Consider the following 18,147-nt stretch of genomic DNA (forward strand, 5'->3'; position numbering starts at 1 on the left):
AACTAATACTTGGTACTCTTTAGAATCTATGTGTTACATTTTGTTTAATCCCAAATACTGTACTGAAACATTGTTTTTACTTTACTGAATAGATGGCCCAGGAGTCATAGGTGTACAACCTATACCCTTGGTTAACTCTCCCAATGGGCTGGCCAACATACCAATGCAAGCCTATCCACAAACTTCCTCCGTAGACCAAGCTTTGTAAGTTTTTGTTTTTTTTCAATCTGTCATGTCTTTGATAAATTTAACTGCAACTTTGACAGATGGTGCATTGCATTGGAACCTATGTGATATGTCATGGAGTGATAGGACATACATAGATTGGTATCTTGTAATTTACCATGTGTTATTGATGTCATTCACGTCAAAGGCCAAGTGCTTAACACAAAAGTTCTGCATATCTCCTAAAGTCTGGTTTCCATGCATCATTGTAGAGTTCTGAGAAGAGGTTACCTGCTTCCTTTCTCCATTTTAAAGATGATGTCTAGTACAAGGATACCATGGAAAGAGAAATTGCTTAAATAATGGTCATGACCAGTGTCTTAGATGCTTCTCTTTCAAGCATGGCTCCACTTTGTCCTCCATCTTCATAGTTTTTTTTCAGTTTGCACTCACCAGGATAGAATCATAGAATGGTTACAGCACAGACGGAGCATGCCGGCTCTCTGCAAGAGCAATCCAGCTAGTCCCACTGGGCTCAAGAGGATGTCCCAGATATTGCAAGAAATGATAAAAAGAGCATTAGGAGTACTCCTGTTCATGTTTTGGAACTGCCTTATCAATAGGTTCCACCACAAGCTTGGCATTGGGGAACCTCAGGCAGTTGGCATGCTTCAACACCCAAGTCATGAAGAAACAACTCAGCATTGTTTGACATTAACTCAGTCATCCCTAGCAAGTCCCCAAACTGCTTGAACAGTATTGGCTGGAGCTACTTCTTGATGCTGTCTTTCGCTACTCTGTTTACTCCAGCTGATTCCTTGATGATGCAGATTGACACTGGCAGATCGAGGGATTTCCCACCCTGTCCCAACCTTAAATCCAGATTTTTATGGAAACTGTTTTTGTAGTTATAGGTGACAAGTGTTGGATATGATGGGAAAAAAAACTTGGTAAGCAAATTCAGAAGAGTAAAGTTATAATATTTACAATTTTTTCTTAATGAATGAAGTGAAAATAACACAACTAAAAAATGGGCAAAATCAGCACTTAAAATTAGAAAGTCCAATTATACATTTCTAGCTCAATTATCCTTACTGTGATAATTCTTTGATCTTTACAACTGAGGAATCATATTGATCCACACAGCATAATCTCCACCTTTACCATTCCTTATAATCCTCAATCCTGTTCCTAACTAAATATTCATCTAGCTCTAAAGATGATATACAGAAGAGTAGTAAGATAGATACCAAGTGTAAAGAGGCTGAGCAGTGAGAAAATATTAGATAAGCTCAAGTTCTGCAGTCTGAAAAGGTGATGGGAGATGAAAGTCATCAAAATACAATAAAACTCAAAATGCAACATATATGATAAACCCAGAATATTACTTCAACTTAAGCCAGAAAAGTACCAGAGGTCATAAATTTAAATTCGTGAAATATAAATTTAAATGCATATTAGGAAAAACTTCTTTATCCGAGGAAAAATGTTTGGAATAATTTGACAGGCAGGGCAATAGGGACAAAAACATTAGGTACATTCATGCAGATAAATGGGATAATGGGATAACAGCTATAGGGATGACGCCAATGGGTTAACTGGCTTTTTCTTGTCTTTTCATATTTTCTTATGCAACTGCTTTTAGCTGGGTGTCTATCCTTCATATCTATCACTCTGTGGAGGAAAAAAAAAATTCTAATCTTAAGTCATGCTTATTTGTTTTGCACTCAAATTCCAATTTTAAATAACATGCTTACAGCTATGTTTTCCATTCTTTTCGATATATTAAAAATCTGAATCACGTTTCACACAAAAACTGAGGGCTGTTGAGGTAGTTTTCCTTCAATTGGATGATGACCAAATGGTTCTTGAGGAAACTTGATCACATTCAAAGAATGAAGAAAACCATATCATCAACCATTCTTGTAATCTCGCACTAAATTGTAAGCAACTACATTACATAGCTATTACATGGTTGCAAGGTGACCAAGGTTTGGAACTAAATATTTCAGGGTACATGATGTTTAGAAAAGACAGGCAGAATGGAAAAATTGGGATGTAGCCCTAATAATAAAGGATGACACAAAAACAGTGGTGAGAAAGGATCTTGGCTCGGACGATCAGGAAGTAGAATCAGTATGGGTAGAAATAAGAAATAACAAGGGGCAGAAAATACTGGTGGGAGTAGTCTATAGGCCCCCTAATAGTAACTATACCATTGGACAAAGTATTAATCATGAAATAATAGGAGCTTGTAACAAAGGTAATGCAATAATCATGGGGGCTTTAATCTTCATATAGACTGGACAAATCAAATTGGCAAAGGTAGTTCATGAAATGCATTCGAGATAGTTTCCTGGAACCAACCAGGGAACAGGCTATCTTAGATCTTGTCTTGTGTAATGAGACAGGGTTAATAAGAAATCTCATAGTAAAGGATCCTTTGAGGAAGAGTGATCATAATATCATAGAAATTCACATTGAGTTTGAGAGTGACATACTTAAGTCCGAAACTAGAGTCTTAAACTTAAATAAAGCCAATTATATAGGTACGAGGGGCGAGATGGCGATGGTAGATTGGGAAATTAGATTAAAGGGTATGACAGTAGATAAGCAATGGCAAACATTTAAAGAAATATTTCAATATTCTTAACGAATATACATTCCATTGAGAAATAAAAACGCCACGGAAAAAGTGATCCATCCGTGGCTAACTAAAGAAGTTAAGGATAGTATTAGATTAAAAGTAGAGGCCTATAATGTTGCCAAGAAGAGTAGTAGGCTTGAGAATTGGGAAGGTTTTAGAAACCAGCAAGGGACGACCAAAAAATTGATAAAAAGGAAGAAAATAAAATGTGAAAGTAAACCAGCAAGAAATATAAAAATGGATTTTAAAATCTTCTACAAGTTTGTAAAAAGGAAGAGAGTAGCAAAAGTAAACATTGGTCCCTTAGAGGCTGAGACAGGAGAAATTATAATGGGGAATCAGGAAATGGCGGAGACATTAAACAAATATTTTGTATCTGTCTTCACTGTAGAAGATAGTGGGGAACCAAGGGGCCAATGAGAGTGAGGAACTTAAAGTAATTAATATCAGTAGAGAAAAAGTACTAGAGAAACTAATGAGACTAAAAGCCGATAAATCCCCTGGACATTCGGGGGTTCTAAAAGAGGTGGATGCATTGGTTGTGATCTTCCAAAATTCCCTAGATCCTAGAACAGTCCCAGCGGATTGGAAGGTAGCAAATGTAACCCAGCTATTCAAGAAAGGAGGGAGAGAGAAAACAGGGAAGTATAGGCCAGTTAGCCTAACATCAGTCGTCGGGAAAATGCTGGAATCCATTATTAAGGAAATGGTAACAGGGCACTTAGAAAATCATCATAGGATTAGGCAGAGTCAACATGGTTTTATGAAAGGGCAATGGTGTTTGACAAATTTATTAGAGTTTTTTGAGGATGTAACTAGCAGGATAGATAAAGGGGAATCAGTGGATGTAGTATTTTTGGATTTTCAAAAGGCATTCAATAAGGTGCCACATAAAAGGTTGTTATGCAAGATAAGGGCTCATGGGGTTGGGGGTAACATATTAGCATGGATAGAGGATTGGTTAATGGACAGAAAACAGAGCGTAGGGATATACGAGTCATTTTCAGGTTGGCAGGCTGTAACTAGTGGGGTGCCGCAACGATCGGTACTTGGGCCTCAGCTATTTACCATCTATATTAATGACTTAGATGAAGGGACCGAGTGTAATGTATCCAAGTTTGCTGACGATAGAAAGCTCGGTGGGAAAGTAAGCTGGAGGACACAGAGTCTGCAGAGGGATATAGATAGGTTAAGTGAGTGGGCAAAAGGGTGGCAGATGGAGTATAATATGGGGAAATGTGAGGTTATTCACTTTGGTAGGAAGAATAGAAAAACAGAATTTTTTTAAATGGTGAGAAACTATTAAATGTTGGTGTCCAGAGAGATTTGGGTGTCCTGGTACAAGAAACACAGGAAGTTAGCATGCAGGTACAGCAAGCAATTAGGATGGCTTGTTGGCCATTATTGCAAGGGGGTTGGACTACAAGAGTAAGGAAGTCTTACCATAATTGTACAGGGCTTTGGTGAGACGTCACCTGGAGTACTGTGTTTTGGTCTCCTTATCTAAGGAAGGATATACTTGCTTTAGAGACGGTGCAACGAAGGTTCACTGGACTAATTCCTGGGATGAGAGGGTTGTCCTATGAGGAGAGATTGGATAGAATGGGCCTATGCTCTCTGGAGTTTAGAAGAATGAGAGATGATCTCATTGAAACATAAAAGATTCTGAGGGGGGCTTGACAGGGTAGATGCTGGGAGGTTGTTTCCTGTGGCTGGAGAGTCTAGAACTAAGGGGCATAGTCTCAGGATAAGGGGTTGGCCATTTAAGACTGAGATGAGGAGGAATTTCTTCACACAGAGGGATGTGAATCTTTGGAATTCTCTACCCCAGAGTGCTGTGGATGCTGAGTCGTTGAATATGTTCAGGGCTGCGATAGATAGATTTTGGGCTCTAGGACAATCGAGGGATATGAGGATCGGGCAGGAAAACAGAATTAAGGCCGAAGATCAGCCATGATCGTATTGAATGGCAGAGCAGGCTCGTGGAGCTGTATGGCCTACTCCTGCTCCTACTTCTGTTCTTATAGAATTACATTTTACATTGGCCTCCTGTGTTATATGATTCTATGTCAGAAACAGGCATTTGGCCCAACCGGCCTTTGTAATGTTTATACTCCACACGAGCTTCTTCCGACTCTAATTACCTCTTCAACCCTGCCCTCGTATCCCTCTATTCCCTTGTCCTTGAGGTATCCATCAAGCCTTCCCTTAAATGTATCAATGCTATCAGATTCAACCACTCCATGTGGTAACATGTTCCACATTTCCACCACTTTGTGGAAAGAAATTCCTCCTGAATTCTTTATTTGATCTGTTAGTGGCGATTTTATAATTACGACCTCTTGTGGACTCACCCACAAGTGGAAACAGTTTCTCCACATCCAACCTATCAAACCCCTTCATAATTTTAAAGACCTTTATTGGGTCACTTCAGCCTTCTCTTTTTCAGAGAAAAAAGCCTCAGCCTGCTCAATCTTTCCTGATAATTGCATCCTGTCAATGCTGGTAACATTCTTTGAAATTTTTTCTGCATTTTCTCCAGTACTGCAATATCCTTTTCGTACTATGGAGAACAGAACTGTAAACAGTACTCCATGTTTGGTCTAAGCAAGGGCCTACAAAATTTCACATTACCTCCCTGCTTTTGTATTCTATTCCTCCAGAGATGATCCTCAGTACCTTGTTTGCACTCTTTGTGGCCTTACCAACTTGTGTTGCTACTTTTAATAATTTATGTATCAGTATTCTTAGATCTCTTTGCTCCTCTGCCCCATTTAGTTTCTTACCTTCCAAGGAATAAATAGCCTCCTTATTCCACCTGCCAAATGAACCTCCTCACACTTCACTATGTTGAATTTCATTGCCATTTTCCGCCCACTCTGCAAGTTTATAGGTCTTCCTGTATTTTGGTACGGTCCTCCACATTATCAATCATACCCCCTAATTTGGTATCATCCGCAAATTACAACACCACACATCCAAATCATTTATGTATATGATGAATAACAGTGGTCCCAGCACAGTCCCTGTGGGGCACCACTTCCTACTTTCTGCCAGTCTAAGAAACTTTCTTTAACTCCTACCCTCTGTTTGTTTTGTAGTACCTTTCAATTCATTCTGCTACCTGGCCCCTGCCTTCACACGCCCTGACCTTTGCCATGAATCTCAAAAGGTGTCACCTTATCAAAGGCCTTATGAAAGTCCATGTATACCATATCCACTGCATTTCCCTCATCTACTCTTTCTGTTACTTCTTCAAAGAATTCGGTAAGGTTAGTTAAACATGACCTTCCTTTTAGAAATTCATGCTGACTATATTTTATTACATTCTCCGTCTCTAGTTGTTTTATATTCTGATCTTTTAGCAAGGATCTTAGCATCTTTCTTTTAGAAAAAGATCAGTTCTATCTCCCATTTTGATAGGAATTACACCTGCTGTTCGCCAGTACTCTAGCACTAGTCCTTTTTCTATTAAATTTTTATATATGGATACTCGTGCCTCTGCTAGCTCCTCCCATGTCTCTTTAAGTATTCGTGGGCATAATCCACCTGGAGCTGGGGTTTTGTCTTCTTTAAGTTTGGCTAGTTTGTCTAGTATCTCCTTTCTTTCCATCTTAACTGTCACAATATTCCTCTTGACTTCTGCCACTGTTGTCATTTCCTCTTTCTTCAGTGAAAGCTGAGGCAAAATATCTATTCATTTCAGTATCATCTGTGACTTTATCTTGCACATCCCTTAGTGGCCTTATCCCTATCTATAATCTCCTATTGTTAGATGTGTGGTTGTGGAATATTTTATTAATTCCTTTTTATATTTTTTGATATTTTAATTTCAGATTTCCTCTTTTCCTTCCTAATTTTCTTTCTTCTTTCATGAGGTTGTGATATTCTCTTTTGTCATGTTGTCCTTTATTATTTATGTACTTTGTGTATGCCTTTTTCTTTTAGATTCAATTTTATCCTCATCTCTTTACTTATCCATGACATCTCATTCTTGGCTAGTTTGTTCGTATTTTTTAGTAGAATACATTTCTCCTGAACTCTATTGACCTCCCCTTTAAACGTTGCCCATTGTTGTTGTTCTTTGCCTGTCAATATTTTTCTCTAGTTTACCTCCCATAGCTCCATCCTCATTGACTCATAGTTGTCTTTTTTCCAATTTCTTACGTTGGTCTTTGTACTATCTATATTTCTCTCAACCTGTACAGATTGTTGAATTAAATCTTTGCCCCTGCCTCCAAAAAATAAATCAAAAGCACTGTGGTGTAGGCAATATCATACAAAATATCATTTTAAACTAATGTTAGCTACTTAATTCCTGCTGTTCATTGTAGTTACATAGAATCTGAAGGTCTCATTTGCCAGACGGCACATTTCAGAAAGGTCATTTTGCTTTGATAGTCTGATATGGCTGTATATGTATATTGAATTGTAAAGTATGAAACTGCATATAAAATAAGGGAAGATTACCTTTTTGTAGTCGGTAACTGACAGTCAAATTATATATTGTCATACTATAATGTTTTCAAAGAAATTTATGAATTTAAAGATCAAGCACAACACTAAGTCTTTTGTTTTGCAGCACAACAAATGCACATGATGCCACTAATGTCAGAAACCTAGTTGGTGGATTCCTGCCAGAACAAAAAGCAGTTTTATCAAAAGAAAGTGCACAAAGTTACCAGGACTCCCTGAAAAAGCAGGTGAAACAGCATTAAGGTTTTTTCCATTTATGCTAATTTAGTTTGCCAATTTTCTGTCTAATTTAGTAAAAGTGATTGGTCTGAAACATTTTTTCCCTTTTAAATTAAGATATATGACATAATACACTAATATTTCTTTTTAGGTGTTGTTATCTTACTAGCCAATGTCCCCTTGACATTCAACGGCATTACTATTGCTGAATCCCCCACCATCAACATCCTGGGGGTCACCATTGACCAGAAACTTAACTGGACAAGCCACATAAATACTGTGGCTACAAGAGCAGGTCAGAGGCTGGGTATTCTGTGGTGAGTGACTCATCTCCTGACTCCCCAAAGCCTTTCCACCATCTACAAGGCACAAGTCAGGAGTGTGATGGAATACTGTCTACTTGCCTGGATGAGTGCAGCTCCAACAACACTCAAGAAGCTCGACACCATCCTGGACAAAGCAGCCCACTTGTTTGGCACCCCATCCACCACCCTAAACATTCACTCCCTTCACCACCGGCGCACCATGGCTGCAGTGTGTACCATCCACAGGATGCACTGCAGCAACTCGCCAAGGCTTCTTCGACAGCACCTCCCAAACCCACGACCTCTACCACCTAGAAGGACAAGGGCAGCAGGCACATGGGAACAACACCACCTTAACGTTCCCCTCCAAGTCTCACACCATCCTGACTTGGAAATATATCGCCGTTCCTTCATCATCGCTGGGTCAAAACCCTGGAACTCCCTTCCTAATAGCACTGTCGAAGTACCTTCACCACATGGACTGCAGCGATTCAAGAAGGCGGCTCACCACCATCTTCTCAAGGGCAACTAGGGATGGGCAATAAATGCTGGCCTTACCAGCGACGCCCACATCCCATGAACAAATAAAAAAAAAACAGCATTTCACAATGGTGAAAATAAAATCTCATTTACAACCTGTGAAATGTAGCTTAAGGATGAAGCTTTCGCAAAGATTTTTAAACTCCATCAGCAACATCGGCTTGCATTTATATAGCATCTTCAATGTAGAAAAAGTCCCAATCATTTTACAGAAGGGGCATTAAAAAAAGAGATAAGGGAACAGCCGCTGAGGAGGGAGAGATGAGGAGTAGTGACCAAAAACTTAGTTGAAAATATGGAATTTGAGAAGATTTTTAAAGGTGTTCACAGAACATGGGGGAGAGATTTAGGGTAGGAGTTCCATTGAGTGGGGATGTGGTGGCTCTATTACCGAGCAATGAGTGGGGTAGGATGGATGAAAAGCCAAAGTAGGAGGACCAAAGGATGCAGGAGTGGGTGTGAAGCTGGAGGAGGTTGCAATGATAGGGTGAGGTGAGGCCATGGAGGGATTTGAAAATAAGAGTAATAATTTCAAATTTAATATGTTAAGAGGAGTGGGAGCCAGTGTAGGTCAGTGAGGATGGGGAATGGGGGTGATATGTGAGATTTAGTGCAGAATAGGATATAAGTGGTTGCATTTTGGATCAGTTGGATTCTTGCAAGCATGGGAGACCAATGATGAGGGCATTGGAGAAATCAAGGCATAGAGACAACAAAAGTATAGGTAAGGTTTTCAGCCAGTAAAACCTCATTATTATTATTAATGTGACCCAGTATCACTTGTAGCCTAATAACATGATAGACGAGTGAAAGTGAACTGTCTATTCTTGTACACCAGAACAATATGATGGAAGCAAATGTAAAAGAAAATGTCTTAATATTTCATTTTAAATTTTAGATGGGCAAATATATCGTCAATTTAAAATGAAACTTAAGTGTTTTCAATAAAGTAATTATTTTGGGGGTAAAAGTGAGTTAACGCAATACACAAATGCTATCTAGGGACTAGGGATATATAAATTTCTGTAAACGTTGTGTAGCCCTTGTGGAGGGAAGTCATTGGGGTAGAAATTCATCTTGGGCGGTAGCGCTGAGCGGGCGGTATCGTATCAGCCGCCTGTTACATGCCCCGCTTGATATTCAGTTCTATTGAAGCCAATGGCACTGAGTATAACGGGTGGGGAGTATATTGGGTGCCCAATATGATACCGCCTGTTCAGCGCTACCGCCCAAGATGAATTTCCACCCAACTATATGTTGGTCATACCAAAACATTTTTTTCTGAATTTGAAATGCTGGAGAATTGCAAAGTTTATAGTTACATAATGATCATAATGGATTATTCTTGGGATCAACAATTTGACATGCAAGTCAGGTATCAAAAGCAAATATGAAACCCATCAAATTTGGAAGGCATTGGCTTGAAAAATAAAATTTATTTATAACAAATTGCTCATCGAGGAGGAAGAATTCCTTTGATTTGGAGTGTTGAAAGCCTGCTTCGATAGTCAGAGCAGCTACTCTGTCATTCGTTTGCTTTTTCCATTTGTTTCCATGTCGCATTAGTGAAACGGGGCTTTGTAGGTAGAAGTGTACTCACATCACATTTTCAAAAGCTGTCAAAGATTCAGAAAGGATGCTTAGATTTCAGACACTAGGTAAATTTTGAGACAGTTTAAAATAGTGTGAAAGTCTTGCATTGCTAATTATTCTGCTGTTTTGCTTCTGTGTAGTTGTAATTAGATTCAATGACTCTGTTTAGTCAATGATATGGTCTGACAGCATGTTGTTTTCTACCTTCTGGAGAAGACAGGAACGCATATGTGAGCATCTGATGCAACCTTCAGTTGTGATATATTATGGTAAAAGGGTAATTGTTAATCCTGTGGCATGCTATTCCCATTAGCAGCATGCATAAAGGTGTATGCAGGAGATGTAAGCCTGCCTTTGGAAACTGCAGTGAGCATAAATTGAGAATTGGGAGAAAGCCTAAATTGTAATAGGTACCCTACTGGCAAAAAAAAATCCAAGCTAAAACAAATGAAAAATGTTTGTTTATATAAATTATAATGTATGGTTCACAGTGCACCATAAAGCAGTAGCACATCTGAGTTTGAATAATGTTAATAGGAGTGAAGCTTGAGCATTTTATGACCGTATCAAACCTAAATTTGCTATTGCTTTGTAACATGTATCTATAATATGTACAGTTTTTTTCTCAATGCCATCACTAATTCATGATTCAGATATTTGTGAATTTTTCACTTACGAAAAAGCCTTGGTAATGTGCTGTCCCTGATTTTACTTTGTCTATAGCTGATTTTTTAATGAGATTTGACATTTGCAGCAAAAATTTGAAATCCAAGCCAGACTATGCTGTGCTTATTAAACAAAATGATATTACGAGAATACTATTTTCTCTCAGATTTTGGCTTTTTCTTGTATAAACTCAGTATCCATCTTCTATGCGATTCCTGATGTGACATTTTATATACTACTTTTAGTTTGGAATAAGCAAACTAAAATAATATATTTGTTTCTTTTGTATTTATTTTCGTCACTTGCACCAAGGCAATTATTCTTAAATGTTTGATGTCTTTGTACAGATGCAAGAAAGAGAGGAGAGGAAGAGAAAAGAAAAGGAAGAAACGGAGAGATATGATGCAAAACTTGAACAAGAAATGAGAATTTACAATCCATGGGGAAGAGGAGGAGGAGGTGCACCTCTCCGAGATGCAGAAGGAAATCTGCTAAGTATGAGTTTCAAATTTTCTTCTAGTGCAATTTTGTGCTGGTCAAGTTGAGGAATATAATTGGCCATGTTGTATGCTGTGTCCCACCATTGAACAGTCTCAAGTCAGGTATAGCATAAATTGGAATCAGAATAAAGTTTTTTTGTACTTTGCCCGATAGCATGCTTTAATCTCAACACAGAAGGGCAGTCCTACTGCATCATTTCGATTTCCAACAACATCCATCCTTGTGATGGCTTTGAGTGAGGCTGCCAATTTAATTCTTATTTTCGCAGAATTATGTGCAAATTTGTGGGCTTGCACTTATGAGAAATTGGGTTAAGACTGCCTACGTGTATTTGTATATTAACTGAATGGAGACTTCTATCCCATCAGGTTGGGCTGGATTTGAACCCGGGTTTCACAGGCAAAAGGACATCACTCAATTACCAGTTTTCTCCCTTTGCTGAGTATGTTATTACTTGCCGAATATTACTTTGGAAATGGCCAGCCCTCATTTTATAGTGTTTGCTGAAAACATAAAGGTTAAATGACTGAAAAGTCAACTATGGAGTGACACCAATTATACAACCTGTGATTGTTGCCCTGACTCAGATCTGGTCTGATTCCAAATCTTCTAGTTAAATGTCCAAAGCTGCCTTGTAATTCATGATTGTGTTTTACTATATTCTGAAATGCATTTATTTTAAATGCATGATGTTATTACCCCATGTAGCTGATCTGAAGAAAATGCATAAGCAGAATGAAGATGCCTACAGGGATTATCCTCATCAAAGAAATCAGGACTCCAGAGCAGTGGTATCTCTTAATCTGAATTTAGCTAGACCAGATGATGACACCCCTCAAGGGACAACCCAAGGTAAATTCATGCCCTAACAAATATTGAAAACAAATGCTAATATAAGAGATTCACACACCATGTTAGGCAAAACTTTTCCTTTTTAATTCCCAGAAGTCCTCCTATTGTAGTGTGTTGGTACCAATTGCCTTCGGGTAGTGACAAAAGGAAGACTTCCTTTTAAGATGTTTTGATGTCATTACTTTAAGGGGTGTGTCATCCCCCCACCACTGAGTACACTGGTTTGTGTGAGAGTAATTGTTTCTCTTTGTGTCTGTCCTTACTTCATGATTGGTCTCACCCCCTCTAACTTGGTCAGTCCTATTTAGCACAGTTGTTTTGATCTGTGTCTGTCCTATTTTTTTTTTGCCATTTCTTTGAGATCAGATTCAAGCACTGTAAAAAGTGCTCTATACATGTTGACTGTTGCTGATAGATTTGACAAATATCTCTGGTGCCTGTTCATCAAACACAATAATTCATCATTTTCCAAGTGCCTTGAGCACTTGGCCCAAATGTTGCTGAGTTGTTTTCAATGATTGCCTGTGATGTTGGAGAGAAAATAAATTGGGGAGGAAAAAAAGATGCGCAAATCGCAGCAGATTTCAACCCCTCCACCTTGCCGGGCACCACTGCCCAATATAAGAACTAGGAACAGGAGTAGGCCATATAGCCCTTCGAGCCTGCTCCGCAATTCAATAAGATCATGGCTGACTTCCTACCTCAACTCCACTTTCCCGCCCTATCCTCATATCCCTTGAGTCCCTTAGTGTCCAAAAATCTATCATAGTATCATAGAAAGGTTACAGCATGGAAGGAGGCCATTCAGCCCATCGAGTCCGCGCCAGCTAGTCCCATTCCCCTGCCCTATCCCAGTAGCCCTGCAATTTTTTTTCTTTCAAGTACTTATACAGTTCCCTTTTGAAGGCCATGATTGAATCTGCCTCCACCACCCCCTCGGGCCATGCATTCCAGATCCTAACCACTTGCTGTGTAAAAAAGTTTTTCCTCATGTCACCTTTGATTCTTTTGCCAATCACCTTAAATCCATGTCCTCTGGTCCTTGACCCTTCTGCCAATGGGAACAGTTTCTCTCTATCTATTCTGTCTAGACCCTTCATGATTTTGAATACCTCTATCAAATCTCCTCGTAACCATCTCTGTTCCAAGGAGAATAACCCCAGCTTCTCCAGTCTATCCACGTAACTAAAGTCCCTCATCCCTGGAATCATTCTAGTAAATCTCTTCAGCACCCTCTCTAAGGCCTTCACATCTTTCCTAAAGTGCGATGCCCAGAACTGGACACAATACTCCAGTTGTGGCCGAACCAGTGTTTTATAAAGATTCATCGTGACTTCCATACTTTTGTACTCTATGCCTCTATTTATAAAGCCCAGGATCCCGTATGCTTTTTTAATCACTTTCTCAACCTGCCCTACCACCTTCAACGATTTGTGCACATATACAGATGCCTAAGGTTTCTTGACCTCTCTCTACCAGATTATTATTTGGGACCAAGCTTAGAAATTCTGCCCTATCGATCTCAGCCTTGAACATACTTAATGGCTGAGCTTCCACAGCCCTCTGGGGTAGAGAATTCCAAAGATTCACAACCTTCTGAGTGAAGAAATTTTTCCTCATCTCAGTCCTAAGTGGCCAACCCCTTATCTTGAGACAACGACCCCTATTTCTAGGCTCTCCAGCCAGGGGAAACAACCTCTCAGCATCTACCCTGTCGAGCCCTCTAAGAATTTTATACGTTTCAATGAGATCACCTCTCATTCTTCTAAACTCCAGAGAATAGAGGCCCATTCTACGCAATCTAACCTCATAGGACAACCGTCCCATTCCAGGAATCAACCTAGTGAACCTTCATTGCACCCCCTGTAAGGCAAGTATATCCTTCCTTAGGTAAGGAGACCAAAACTGTACACAGTATACCAGGTGTGGTCTCATGAGCCCTGTATAATTGCAGCAAGACCTCCTTACTCTTATACTCCAAACCCCTTACAATAAAGGCTAACATACCATTTGCACTGATCCTTGCGGCACCCCACTAGCTACAACCTGCCAACCTAAAAATGACCCGTTTTTCTCCTAATCTCAAGTAGTATCTTCCAGTACCACTTCCTTGGTCTTGCATATCAATGGACACCACGACCCACTGTCCATCTTACCTGGTCCCATCCTGGTTGGCAATGTACGAAGCTCTTATTCAAGAAAAAGAAGAACTTTGCTTCATAGGCCAAGTAGTACCATGTACCTTATCTTGGCATTAACAATGTGCCGATACTAGGACTCCATTTGGTATCACTCCGGACAAATACATTAAGTCTGGCAAGTGGCCAGTTCTCTTATTTGTCACTGACCAGTCCTGGTCAGAGGTATTCAGTACTAGCCTCTGCTGCATTGACAGTCTTCTCCTTGTCAATGTCAGCCTTAGCTCAGTGGTAGCACTCTCTCCTCTGAGTCAGAAAGTCATGGATTCAAGCACCACTCTAGAGGCTTGAGCACATAATTAAGCAGACAGGCTAATCAGTGCAGTACTGAAGGAGTGCTGCATTGTCAGAGGCGCTGTCTTCCATATGAGGACCTGTGTACCCTCTCAGGTGGATGTAAAAGATCCCATTATTCGAAGAAGAGCAGGAAGTTCTCCTGGTGTCCTGGCCAATATTTAGCCCTCAACCAACATCACAAAAACAGATTATCTGGTCATTTATCTCGTCGTTGATTGTGGGATCTTGCTGTGCGCAAAATGGCTGCTGCTTTTCCCAGCATTACAACAGTGACTACGCTTCAAAAGTACTTAATTGGCTGTGAAATGCTTTGGGACATCCTGAGGTCATGAAAGGCACAATATAAATGCAAGTTCTTCCTCCCTCTCGCCCCCCCCCCCCCCCAAGGGTTACATCACCAACCAGCATAACACGTGTCAACTATTGCCACTAGTGGTAGATCCTCCCAGGACCAAAGGCAGGTATGAATAATCCTTTGCTATCGTCAGAGCCTGCATTCTTAGCCTTTATAGGAACAGAACTCATCCTTCCACCTGAGCAGCCCATCCAGCTGGCAACTTATTTTCTCAGGGTTGAGAAGCTCTGCATCTGCTTTTAACCAGGTCCTAATTCAGGGCCCCCACTGCAATGAATATAGCCACTGAAGAATGCATGGGACTCTTTTCTCATCAGTGATATCTCCAGAATGGCTGACCAGCAAGAAGACACAGTAGGTAGGGTGTTTAAATGTCAGCAGTTTAACAACGGGAAACCACTGGTTTCAGTTAAATTCTTGCTTGCTTGCGGTAGAATGAGGCCATGGCGATTGTAATTGCTGGTCCTCATTAACATGCCACCGACCAACTTTCTGCATGGAAGTGGGCGGGAAGCGGCTGCTGGCCTGCGAATCTTCAGGAGGCCTTTGGCATAAAGGTTTTATTAAGAAGTTACAAGATAAATAGTAAAGATGTTAAATACAAACTATATAACAAACTAAATAAGACCTTGGGATACAACCTGGCAATGCTTATCACCGACACGGTTCCAAGGTGCACTCTCAAGGTCCTTGAAATTACAATTGAGCGGTCCAGTCTTCGCCCCGTGAATATTCTAACCAGCATGCTTTAAGTCTTGATTTATATACGATATAAAGACTGGGTATTCTGCGGCGAGTGACTCACCTCCTGACTCCCCAAAGCCTTTCCACCATCTACAAGGCACAAGTCAGGAGTGTGATAGAATACTCTCCACTTGCTTGGATGAGTGCAGCTCCAACAACACTCAAGAAGCTCGACACCATCCAAGATAAAGCAGCCCGCTTGATTGGCACCCCATCCACCACCCTAAACATTCACTTCCTTCACCACCGGCGCACTGTGGCTGCAGTGTGTACCATCCACAGGATGCACTGCAGCAACTCGCCAAGGCTTCTTCGACAGCACCTCCCAAACCCGCGACCTCTACCACCTAGAAGGACAAGGGCAGCAGGCACATGGGAACAACACCACCTGCACGTTCCCCTCCAAGTCACACACCATCCCGACTTGGAAATATATCGCCATTCCTTCATCGTCGCTGGGTCAAAATCCTGGAACTCCCTTCATAACAGCACTGTGGGAGAACCTTCACCACACGGACTGCAGCGGTTCAAGGCTGTGGCTCACCACCACCTTCTCAAGGGCAATTAGGGATGGGCAATAAATGCCGGCCTCGCCAGCGGCGCCCACGACCCATGAACGAATAAAAAAAAACACCCATTAATTCTTGCAGGACCTTGAGCCCCTCTCCTTCCACCCTTTATGGGCCCACACAACAATCATTCTTTCTGTTTCCCAAACCAAACACCATCTGCTGACTCCTGTACATCCACAACAAGATAGTATCGCTTCCCATGCCATCATGCTTATAAATATTGATAATAAAATGGAAATATGACGTCTCAAGATGTGATCAACCAAGGACGCATTATTCAACAAGGTTGAGGCAGTCTCAAGTATGTGAACAATACCCAAAGAGGGCCTGTGTGAAATGCTGCTTCTTATATTGCCACAGAGCCAGCTGTGACAGACAGCTGTGGCTCATGCCGAGATGCTGCAGTCTGCAGCCGAGCTCTCAAGGCCTAGAGCTGCTCAAGGTCGTCCAACACGGCCATCTGAAGTGTCCTCAATGGAAGCTCAGCAGCCTTCCGTCTCCCAAGCTGTAGCCACTGGGGAAACACTTCATAGGAACACCAGAATGGGTAAACGAGCACAGAAGACAGGCATTAAAGGCTTGCACAAGAGTGATTCATAACTATTTTTGCTCACTGTTAAATTCAGATAGAATTAAGTTGTTGGATAAATTTGTTTTTTGTTCTGGATTTGGTGTTGGTGTTTATGTTTGTAGTGAATTGAGGGCAAGACCCATGAGGCTGGACTGAAGGAAGGCAATGTAATGGCGATAGTAAGGATTGTGGAACTGTTAGTGTATTGGGGATGGAAAGGATGGTTCAGGTGAAGCGCTCTTCCATGAGCTGCTCTCTCAGAGCTCTGGCAGCTAGGGGCAATGTTGGCTGATACTGCTCCTGCTCATCTTCCTCCTCCCTGATATTGCAGTGCACTGAAAACTGAGAGATGTCACTGATGTAACTTGCTGCATCCTGGAAGGAGCCTGTTGCGTAAACGTTGAGGGCCACAGTGACCTTGACAGCCACAGGCAGTGCTTTCCATGCCATGATGTGAGGCTCGAGTTGTGGCTGCAGCAGGTGACATAGGTCCTTTATGCAGCGAAGGCGCCTTATACATTGCTCCTCCGAGAAGTTGAGTTAAGAGATGTGGTCCCTGAAGACCCGATGTGGATATATCCTCCTGAATAGTGCCCTCCTCCTCCCTCTTGTCCTAGCTGCTCCTCTCCTCTGTTTTCCTTGCTGCTCCGACTCGTCCTGCAGCCTACCAGACCATCCATGACTGCAGTAAAACTGTTTTGAAGGCACCCAGAACAGTGCAGCACCAGCAAAATCATGAGTCAGAAAACAGAGCAAAAACACCTAGAAGTTAACGAGCAGACTCAACTATCAAACCAGTAACTAACCTGTAAGTAGTGGAGGAGCCCTTTAAATAGGGCTGCTGAAGGATCCTTCCTGCCCGTTGAACTTGCTTGCAACTCATGGCGTTATCATGTGGCCAGTCAAGCGCTGGGGCAGCTCAATATCAGAAAGTTTATTTAAATATTCTAATTCACCATTTTAATAGTCTGCTGTGTGCCCTGGATGCCTACGTAGCAGCCTGATCCAAAATGGTGGGTGGCGCTCTTCTGGCTTGTAACAAGCGCATGCGCCATGTCTGCCATATTGGACGCTTAGGTGCCCGTTTCACACCTGAAAAACGGGCATGGCGAATGGAATTTTAGGCCATGATGTTTCATGGTTCACTTGCATCTGGTATTGCTAGACTGAATCAATGACTGGTCAAATATATCAATGGCAGGAGGTAGAAAGCCTTCAATTAATTAAGAATTGCTCTGCTTGATCAACATTCACATCCACATTGTGGGCCAAGCCTAAAAACAAACGACTAGAGACAGTGCCTGCAGAACAACCATTTGGAGTAGCCTGCATAAATTTATTCAAAAGAAAGAACTTGCATTTGTATAGTGCCTTTTACGGCCTCAGAACATCCCAAAGCGCTTTACAGGCAATTAAATATTTTTGAAGTGTCGCCACTATTGTAAT

The 18,147-nt window shown here is 41.1% G+C and overlaps 1 protein-coding gene across 5 annotated transcripts in view; it reads left to right on the forward strand.

Moving 5' to 3' along the window:
- Nucleotides 1-18,147, forward strand: part of LOC137315863 (centrosome and spindle pole-associated protein 1-like) — a 190,192-nt gene that overhangs the window by 90,323 nt on the left and 81,722 nt on the right. For all 5 annotated transcript variants that reach the window (XM_067980307.1, XM_067980303.1, XM_067980306.1 and 2 more), the window contains 4 exons: nucleotides 93-204; nucleotides 7,395-7,515; nucleotides 10,959-11,106; nucleotides 11,821-11,964. In XM_067980307.1, coding sequence (XP_067836408.1) covers nucleotides 93-204; nucleotides 7,395-7,515; nucleotides 10,959-11,106; nucleotides 11,821-11,964 — 525 coding nt within the window. The remainder of the gene's footprint in view (nucleotides 1-92; nucleotides 205-7,394; nucleotides 7,516-10,958; nucleotides 11,107-11,820; nucleotides 11,965-18,147) is intronic.

The sequence above is a fragment of the Heptranchias perlo genome, chromosome 3 (genome assembly GCF_035084215.1).
Source record: "Heptranchias perlo isolate sHepPer1 chromosome 3, sHepPer1.hap1, whole genome shotgun sequence".
Taxonomy (NCBI): domain Eukaryota; kingdom Metazoa; phylum Chordata; class Chondrichthyes; order Hexanchiformes; family Hexanchidae; genus Heptranchias; species Heptranchias perlo.